General features: G+C 47.8%; 1 protein-coding gene across 1 annotated transcript in view; it reads left to right on the forward strand.

Moving 5' to 3' along the window:
• The window catches only part of LOC139412923 (rho GTPase-activating protein SYDE1-like), a 52,840-nt gene extending 42,316 nt beyond the window's left edge, over positions 1–10,524 (forward strand). Inside the window, exons 8-10 of the mRNA XM_071159846.1 lie at positions 3,583–3,785; positions 7,586–7,859; positions 10,052–10,524. Of these exons, the coding sequence (XP_071015947.1) occupies positions 3,583–3,785; positions 7,586–7,859; positions 10,052–10,524 (950 nt within the window). The remainder of the gene's footprint in view (positions 1–3,582; positions 3,786–7,585; positions 7,860–10,051) is intronic.

Genomic DNA, 10,524 nt, shown 5'->3' on the forward strand with positions numbered 1-10,524 from the left:
ACCAGTCTCTATCAGCATCAACGTCATCACAGGTCAGTCCCCTGTCCCCCTACACCAGTCTCTATCAGCATCAACGTCATCACAGGTCAGTCCCCTGTCACCCTACACCAGTCTCTATCCTGACATCAACGTCATCACAGGTCAGTCCCCTGTCCCCCTACACCAGTCTCTATCAGCATCAACGTCATCACAGGTCAGTCCCCTGTCCCCCTACACCAGTCTCTATCAGCATCAACGTCATCACAGGTCAGTCCCCTATCCCCCTACACCAGTCTCTATCCTGACATCAACGTCATCACAGTCCCCTATCCCCCTACACCAGTCTCTATCCTGACATCAACGTCATCACAGGTCAGTCCCCTATCCCCCTACACCAGTCTCTATCCTGACATCAACGTCATCACAGTCCCCTATCCCCCTACACCAGTCTCTATCAGCATCAACGTCATCACAGGTCTGTCCCCTATCCCCCTACACCAGTCTCTATCAGCATCAACGTCATCACAGGTCAGTCCCCTATCCCCCTACACCAGTCTCTATCCTGACATCAACGTCATCACAGGTCAGTCCCCTGTCCCCTATCCCCCTACACCAGTCTCTATCAGCATCAACGTCATCACAGGTCAGTCCCCTGTCCCCCTACACCAGTCTCTATCAACATCAACGTCATCACAGTCCCCTGTCCCCTATCCCCCTACACCAGTCTCTATCCTGACATCAACGTCATCACAGGTCAGTCCCCTATCCCCCTACACCAGTCTCTATCAGCATCAACGTCATCACAGTCCCCTGTCCCCTATCCCCCTACACCAGTCTCTATCCTGACATCAACGTCATCACAGGTCAGTCCCCTATCCCCCTACACCAGTCTCTATCAGCATCAACGTCATCACAGGTCAGTCCCCTGTCCCCCTACACCAGTCTCTATCCTGACATCAACGTCATCACAGGTCAGTCCCCTGTCCCCCTACACCAGTCTCTATCAGCATCAACGTCATCACAGGTCTGTCCCCTATCCCCCTACACCGGTCTCTATCAGCATCAACGTCATCACAGGTCAGTCCCCTATCCCCCTACACCAGTCTCTATCAGCATCAACGTCATCACAGGTCAGTCCCCTGTCCCCCTACACCAGTCTCTATCCTGACATCAACAACATCACAGTCCCCTATCCCCCTACACCAGTCTCTATCAGCATCAACGTCATCACAGGTCAGTCCCCTATCCCCCTACACCAGTCTCTATCAGCATCAACGTCATCACAGGTCAGTCCCCTGTCCCCCTACACCAGTCTCTATCAGCATCAACGTCATCACAGGTCAGTCCCCTATCCCCCTACACCAGTCTCTATCCTGACATCAACGTCATCACAGGTCAGTCCCCTATCCCCCTACACCAGTCTCTATCCTGACATCAACGTCATCACAGGTCAGTACCCTGTCCCCCTACACCAGTCTCTATCAGCATCAACGTCATCACAGGTCAGTCCCCTGTCCCCCTACACCAGTCTCTATCAGCATCAACGTCATCACAGGTCAGTCCCCTATCCCCCTACACCAGTCTCTATCCTGACATCAACAACATCACAGTCCCCTATCCCCCTACACCAGTCTCTATCAGCATCAACGTCATCACAGGTCAGTCCCCTATCCCCCTACACCAGTCTCTATCAGCATCAACGTCATCACAGGTCAGTCCCCTGTCCCCCTACACCAGTCTCTATCAGCATCAACGTCATCACAGGTCAGTCCCCTGTCCCCCTACACCAGTCTCTATCAGCATCAACGTCATCACAGGTCAGTCCCCTATCCCCCTACACCAGTCTCTATCAGCATCAACGTCATCACAGGTCAGTCCCCTATCCCCTTACACCAGTCTCTATCAGCATCAACGTCATCACAGGTCAGTCCCCTATCCCCCTACACCAGTCTCTATCAGCATCAACGTCATCACAGGTCAGTCCCCTGTCCCCCTACACCAGTCTCTATCAGCATCAACGTCATCACAGGTCAGTCCCCTGTCCCCAGTCTCTATCCTGACATCAACGTCATCACAGGTCTGTCCCCTATCCCCCTACACCAGTCTCTATCAGCATCAACGTCATCACAGGTCAGTCCCCTATCCCCCTACACCAGTCTCTATCAGCATCAACGTCATCACAGGTCAGTCCCCTATCCCCCTACACCAGTCTCTATCAGCATCAACGTCATCACAGGTCAGTCCCCTGTCCCCCTACACCAGTCTCTATCAGCATCAACGTCATCACAGGTCAGTCCCCTGTCCCCCTACACCAGTCTCTATCAGCATCAACGTCATCACAGGTCTGTCCCCTGTCCCCCTACACCAGTCTCTATCAGCATCAACGTCATCACAGGTCAGTCCCCTATCCCCCTACACCAGTCTCTATCAGCATCAACGTCATCACAGGTCAGTCCCCTTCTCCCCAGTCTGAGGTTCTGAGTGCTCTGGAGCAGGTTTTCATCAATGATCTCTCTGTACTTTGCTCCGTTCATCTTTCCCTCGATCCTGACTAGTCTCCCAGTCCCTGCCACTAAAAAACATTCCCACAGCAAGATGCTGCCACCACCATGCTTCACCGTAGCGATGGTGCCAGGTTTCCTTCAGACGTGATGCTTGGCATTCAGGCCAAAGAGTTCAATCTTGGTTTCATCAGACCAGAGAATCTTGTTTCGCTGAGGTCTGAGAAACCTTTCGATGCCTTTTTTTAGGATCCCCACACAAAACATGAAACATGGCCTAATACAGAACGTTAATGAGACAAGAACAGCTCCAGGACAGAACCACGTATATATATATATATTTTTTTTTAAATAAATAGACAGGTGTGTACATTTCCAAATAATGTCCAATCAAAAGAATTTACCACAGTTGGACTCCAATCAAGTTGTAGAAACATCTCAAGGATGATCAATGGAAACAGGATACAGCTGAACTCAATTTCGAGTCTCATAGCAAAGGGTCTGAATATTTATGTAAATAAGGTATTTCTGTTTTTATTTTTAATACATTTGCACATTTTTTTATTTAAAAACCTGTTTTTGCTTTTTCATTATGGTGTATTATGTGTATATTGATGAGGAAACAATTTAATCCATTTTAGAATAAGGCTGTAATGTAACAAAATGTGGAAAAAGTCAAAGGGGGTCTGAATACTTTTTGTGACCCCGAAGGGATCTGTTCTTGCCATGTGTAGTCTATGACACGTCGTATTTACATACTGTACGGATCATTTTACACAAGGTAGTTTTGGATGTAGTGAACTGCTTGTTCAAAGGTCAAATGTAGTCTCAGTGAATTGTATTTTGTCTTAAAGGGGTGTGTGTAGCGTAGCTTCTTCCAGTGTGAAGTTATTTGGTAGGTTGGTAAACTCCATTTCCAGAGTAGCTTCCCCCGACACGGCTCATACCAACTTATAAAACATACCTGCCTTAGATGAAGCTGTACAAATATATTTGACCAAATGTAACTGATCCTAGTAAAAAGGAAGCAGTAGGAGGGTTTGGGGTTTGGTCGTAGTTAAACCTTTTGTTTTCATTCCTTCCTTGTGATGTTTATGTTCAGGCATTCTGAAGGACTACCTACGTGAGCTGCCGTCCTCCCTTATCACCAGGACCTTGTACGAGGTGGTTTTGGAGGCCATGTCTCTGAGACCTCCTCCTTCTCGCTCCTCCCCTGGAACCTCCTCTCCTGGCAGGAGCGAGGGAGACGTACAGCGCTCTCAGAGCACCGTGGCCCTACTGCAATGTCTGCCTGAACCAGAGAGGGTGGGTACATGTCTCTCTCTCTGTCTGTCTCTCTCAGTATCTCTCTCTGTTTGTCTCTGGGTCTCTCTCTCTGTCTGTCTCTCTGCCTCTCTTTCTGCATCTCTCTGCCTGAACCAGAGAGGGTGGGTACATGTCTCTCTCAGTATCTCTCTCTGTTTGTCTCTGGGTCGCTCTCTGTCTGTCTCTCTCTGTGTCTCTCTCTGTATCTCTCTGCCTGAACCAGAGAGGGTGGGTACATGTCTCTCTGTCAGTCAGTCTGTCTCTCTCTGTGTCTCTCTCTCTCTGTCTCTCTGTCAGTCAGTCTGTCTCTCTCTCTGTCTCTCTGTCTGTCTGTCTCTCTGTCTGTCTCTCTGTCAGTCAGTCTGTCTCTCTCTCTCTCTGTCTCTCTGTCTGTCTGTCTCTCTGTCTGTCTCTCTGTCAGTCAGTCTGTCTCTCTCTCTCTCTGTCTCTCTGTCAGTCAGTCTGTCTCTCTCTCTGTCTCTCTGTCTGTCTGTCTCTCTGTCTGTCTCTCTGTCAGTCAGTCTGTCTCTCTCTCTGTCTGTCTCTCTGTATCTCTCTCTCAAATTCCTTAAGTTTGGGTCCGTCACAGTGGTCAGGTATTCTGCCGCTGTGTACTCTCTGTTTAGGGCCAAATAGCATTCTAGTTTGCTCTGTTTTTTTAATTAATTCTTTCCAATGTGTCAAGTAATTATCTTTTTGTTTTCTCATGATTTGTTTGGGTCTAATTGTTTTTGCTGTCCTGAGGCTCTGTGGGTGTGTTTGTGTTTGTGAACAGAGCCCCAGGACCAGCTTGCTTAGTGGACTCTTCTCCAGGTTCATCTCTCTGTAGGTGATGGCTTTGTTAAGGAAGGTTTGGGAATCACTTCCTTTTAGGTGGTTGTAGAATTTAACGGCTCTTTTCTGGATTTTGATAATTAGCAGGTATCGGCCTAATTCTGCTCTGCATGCATTATTTGGTGTTCTACGTTGTACACAGAGGATATTTTTGCAGAATTCTGCATGCAGAATCTCAATTTGGTGTTTGTTCCATTTTGTGAATTCTTGGTTGGTGAGCGGACCCCAGACCTCACAACCATAAAGGGCAATGGGCTCTATGACTGATTCAAGTATTTTCAGCCAGATCCTAGTTGGTAAGTTAGATTATATGTTCCTTTTGATGGCATAGAAGGCCCTTCATGCCTTGTCTCTCAGATTGTTCACAGCTTTGTGGAAGTTACCTGTGGCGCTGATGTTTAGGCCGAGGTATGTATAGTTAATGTGCTCAAGGGCAACAGTGTCTAGATGGAATTTGTATTTGTGATCCTGGCGACTGGGCCTTTTTTGGAACACCATTATTTTGGTCTTACTCAGATTTACTGTCAGGGCCCAGGTCTGACAGAATCTGTGCAGAAGATCTAGGTGCTGCTGTAGGCCCTCCTTGGTTGGTGACAGAAGGAGCAGATCATCAGCAAACAGTAGACATTTGACTTCAGATCCTAGTAGGTTGAGGCCGGGTGCTGCAGACTGTTGTAGTGCCTTGCCAATATATATATTGAAGAGGGTGGAGCTTAAGCTGCATCCCTGTCTCACCCCACGGACCTGTGGGATTAAATGTTTGTGTTGTTTGCCAATTTTTACCGCACACTTGTTGTGTACATGGATTTTATAATGTCGTATGTTTTTCCCCCAATACCAATTTCCATCAATTTGTATAGCAGACCCTCATGCCAAATTGAGTCGAAAGCTTTTTTTAAATCAACAAAACATGAAAAGACTTTGCCTTTGTTTTGGTTTGTTTGTCAATTAGGGTGTGCAGGGTGAATACATGGTCTGTTGTACGGTAATTTGTGCAGGGTGAATACGTGGTCTGACGTATGGTAATTTGTGCAGGGTGAATACGTGGTCTGACGTATGGTAATTTGTGCAGGGTGAATACGTGGTCTGACGTATGGTAATTTGTGCAGGGTGAATACGTGGTCTGACGTATGGTAATTTGTGCAGGGTGAATACGTGGTCTGACGTACGGTAATTTTTGGAGGGTGAATATTTGACATTTGCTCAGTACATTGTTTTCACTGAGGAAATGTACGAGTCTGCTGTTAATGATAATGCAGAGGATTTTCCCAAGGTTACTGTTGACGCATATCCCACGGTAGTTATTGGGGTCAAATTTGTCTCCACTTTTGTGGTTTGTGGTGATCAATCCTTGGTTCAGAGGGTTAGGTAGGGTTAGGTAGGGTTAGATAGGGTTAGGTAAGGTTAGATAGGGTTAGGTAGGGTTAGATAGGGTTAGGTAGGGTTAGATAGGGTTAGATAGGGTTAGGTAGGGTTCACAGTGTGTTAGATAGGGTTAGGTAGGGTTAGATAGGGTTAGGTAGGGTTAGATAGGGTTAGGTAGGGTTAGATAGGGTTAGGTAGGGTTAGATAGGGTTAGATAGGGTTAGGTAGGGTTCACAGTGTGTTAGATAGGGTTAGGTAGGGTTAGATAGGGTTAGGTAGGGTTAGGTAGGGTTCACAGTGTGTTAGATAGGGTTAGATAGGGTTATAAAGGGTTAGGTAGGGTTCACAGTGTGTTAGGTAGAGTTAGGTAGAGTTCGGTAGGGTTCACAGTGTGTTTGGTAGGGTTCACAGAGGGTTAGATAGGGTTAGGTAGGGTTAGATATGGTTAGGTAGGGTTAGATAGGGTTAGGTAGGTTTAGGTAGGGTTAGGTAGGGTTAAATAGGGTTCACAGTGGGTTAGGCAGGGTTAGGTAGGGTTATAGAGGGTTAGGTAGGGTTAGGTAGGGTTAGATAGGGTTAGAAAGGGTTAGGTAGGCTTAGATAGGGTTAGATAGGGTTAGGTAGGGTTAGGTAGGGTTAGATAGGGTTAGATAGAGTTCACAGGCGGTTAGATAGGGTTAGATAGGGTTAGATGGGGTTAGGTAGGGTCAGGTAGGGTTCACAGTGGGTTAGATAGGGTTAGGTAGGGTTAGATAGGGTTAGGTAGGGTTCACAGTGTGTTTGGTAGGGTTCACAGTGGGTTAGATAGGGATAGGTAGGGTTAGGTAGGGTTCACAGTGTGTTAGGTAGGGTTAGGTAGGGTTCACAGTGTGTTTGGTAGGGTTCACAGTGTGTTAGGTAGGGTTAGGTAGGGTTAGATAGGGTTAGGTAGGGTTAGGTAGGGTTAGATAGGGTTAGGTAGGGTTAGGTAGGGTTGGGTAGGGTTAGGTAGAGTTAGGTAGGGTTAGGTAGGGTTCACAGTGTGTTAGGTAGGGCTAGGAAGGGTTCACAGAGGGTTAGGTAGGGTTCACAGTGTGTTTGGTAGGGTAAGGTAGGGTTAGGTAGGGTTAGGTAGGGTTAGGTAGGGTTCGGTAGGGTTAGGTAGGGTTAGGTAGGTAGAGAGAAGTCCTCCCTGTCTAACCCTCTTCTCTCTCTCTCCAGTCCTCCCTGTCTAACCCTCTTCTCTCTCCCCTCTCTCCAGTCCTCCCTGTCTAACCCTCTTCTCTCTCCCCTCTCTCCAGTCCTCCCTGTCTAACCCTCTTCTCTCTCCCCTCTCTCCAGTCCTCCCTGTCTAACCCTCTTCTCTTTCTCTCCAGTCCTCCCTGTCTAACCCTCTTCTCTCTCTCTCCAGTCCTCCCTGTCTAACCCTCTTCTCTCTCCCCTCTCTCCAGTCCTCCCTGTCTAACCCTCTTCTCTTTCTCTCCAGTCCTCCCTGTCTAACCCTCTTCTCTTTCTCTCCAGTCCTCCCTGTCTAACCCTCTTCTCTCTCCCCTCTCTCCAGTCCTCCCTGTCCCTCCTCCAGTCCTCCCTGTCTAACCCTCTTCTCTCTCTCCTCTCCCCAGGCCACCCTCTCGCTGCTCCTGGACCATCTGAGCCTTGTTGCCTCCTACAGTGACTGTAACCGAATGAACTGTCAGAACCTGGCTGTGTGTTTCGGCCCGGTGCTCCTGACCCCCACCCAGGAGTCCTGGAGACCCACTTCACCAGGACAGGGCGGGCGCGGGGGGAGCTGTGGAAGGGGCGGACGGAGTTTTTCTCACAGCGAGGAGATCGCCAGTGCTGTGGACTTCAAGAGACACATTGAGGCCTTGCATTACCTGTTGCAGCTCTGGCCCAGTAAGTGTCTGTTGGGACAGAGTGGGCCGACATTCCCAAGGTCCGATATGACCTCACTACAACCAGAGAAATATCTTTGTTACGTCGTTTCAACCAGTCTTCCCGTTTCCTAGCGATACTGTACTATTCAGGGCCTTTGGAAAGTATTCAGACCCCTTGACTTTTTCCCACATGTTGTTACGTTACAGCCTTATTCTAAAATCTATTAAATTGTTTTTTTCCCCCTCGTCAATCTACACACAATACCCCATAATGACATCACAATACCCCATAATGACATCACAATACCCCATAATGACATCACAATACCCCATAATGACATCACAATACCCCATAATGACATCACAATACCCCATAATGACATCACAATACCCCATAATGACAAAGAAAGAAGAGTACAAATTTTTTTTTTAAAGCTAGTTTATTTAATATAAAATGGATTAAAACCTGTTGTGGATTTCCACTAGATGTTGGAACATTGCTGCTATAACAGCCTCCACTCTTCTGGGAAGGTTTTCCACTAGATGTTGGAACATTGCTGCTATAACAGCCTCCACTTTTCTGGGAAGGTTTTCCACTAGATGTTGGAACATTGCTGCTATAACAGCCTCCACTCTTCTGGGAAGGCTTTCTCTAGATGTTGGAACATTGCTGCTATAACAGCCTCCACTCTTCTGGGAAGGTTTTCCACTAGATGTTGGAACATTGCTGCTATAACAGCCTCCACTCTTCTGGGAAGGTTTTCCACTAGATGTAGGAACATTGCTGCTATAACAGCCTCCACTCTTCTGGGAAGGCTTTTCACTAGATGTTGGAACATTGCTGCTATAACAGCCTCCACTCTTCTGGGAAGGTTTTCCACTAGATGTTGGAACATTACTGCTATAACAGCCTCCACTCTTCTGGGAAGGCTTTCCACTAGATGTTGGAACATTGCTGCTATAACAGCCTCCAGTCTTCTGGGAAGGCTTTCCACTAGATGTTGGAACATTGCTGCTATAACAGCCTCCACTCTTCTGGGAAGGCTTTCCACTAGATGTTGGAACATTGCTGCTATAACAGCCTCCACTCTTCTGGGAAGGCTTTCCACTAGATGTTGGAACATTGCTGCTATAACAGCCTCCACTCTTCTGGGAAGGCTTTCCACTAGATGTTGGAACATTGCTGCTATAACAGCCTCCACTCTTCTGGGAAGGCTTTCCACTAGATGTTGGAACATTGCTGCGGGAATCAGTTTGGAACTCGGTAGTGAGTGTTGCAACCGAGGACAGATAATTTTTTACATGCTACACACTACAGCACCCGGCGGTCCCGTTCCGTGAGCTTATGTGGCCTACCACTTCGCTGCTGAGCCGTTGTTGCTCCTAGACGTTTCCACTTCACAATAACAGCACTTACAGTTGACCAGGGCAGCTCAGAAATTTGACCAACTGACTTGTTGGAAAAGTGGCACCCTGACTCTTGGGGCCTCCCGAGTGGCACAGCGGTCTAAGGCACTGCATCTCAGTGCAAGAGGTGTCACTACAGACCCTGGTTTGATTCCAGGCTGTATCACAACCTGCTGTGATTGGGAGTCCCCATAGGGCGGCACCCAATTGGCCCAGCGTCGTCCGGGTTAGAGTTTGGCCAAACTCTGGGAAGGCTTTCCACTAGATGTTGGAACATAGGGCTTCGTATGGCCGTCATTGTAAATAAGAATTTGTTCTTAACTGACAAGTTAAATAAAGGTTCAATAAAAAATAAAACATTCTCATTAAAATTGAAATGATGGAGATGTTTGTCTATGGAGATTGCATGGCTGTGTGCTCGATTTTATACACCTGTCAGCAACGGGTGTGACTGAAATAGCCGAATCCAATAATTTGAAGGGGCGTCCACATACTTTAGTATATATATATATATACAGTATATCACAAAAGTGAGTACAGCCCTCACATTTTTTGTAAATATTTGAGTATATCTTTTCATGTGACAACACTGAAGAAATTACACTTTGCTACAATGTAAAGTAGTGAGTGTACAGCTTGTATAACAGTGTGAATTTGCTGTCCCCTCAACATAAGTCAACACACAGCCATTCATGTCTAAACCGCTGGCAACAAAAGTGAGTACAGCCCTAAGTGAGAATGTTTAGAACATCATCATCTCTGGGTTTTGAAACCTTTCCTCTCTTTGCTTCTTCACTCCTTTAGTTCCTACAGACAGAGTGACAGACAACCCCGACCCTCCTACCCTCCTCCAGCCCTCCTCCAGTTCAGACGTGCCTCCTTCCCCTCCCAGCCCCATGCCCCAGAACCCCCTGCCTCGGCGCTGCCAGCGTGGCCTGTCGCTGCCTCTGCCGGGGGACGAAGTGGGCGTGGTGTCGCGACGTGGACGGGGCCGACTGGAGAGCCCGCCCTGTAACCGGTATGCTGGCGACTGGAGCGTGTGTGGGCGGGACTTCCTGTCCGGAGGCGATGCGGACTACGACGAGGTGGCAGGGAGCGACAGTGAGGAAGAGGAGGAAGAGAGGGAGGTGAAGAAGGTGGAGTGGACTCAGTACGTAGACGACTTAGTTCTGGACTTTGACGCCCCGTTTACCTGCAGACTGAGTCTCAAAGATTTTGATACGCTGATATCAGACCTGGAGAGAGAGCTGTCCAAACAGATAAACATCTGTCTCTGA

Source organism: Oncorhynchus clarkii, chromosome 1 (assembly GCF_045791955.1).
Source record: "Oncorhynchus clarkii lewisi isolate Uvic-CL-2024 chromosome 1, UVic_Ocla_1.0, whole genome shotgun sequence".
Classification (NCBI taxonomy): domain Eukaryota; kingdom Metazoa; phylum Chordata; class Actinopteri; order Salmoniformes; family Salmonidae; genus Oncorhynchus; species Oncorhynchus clarkii.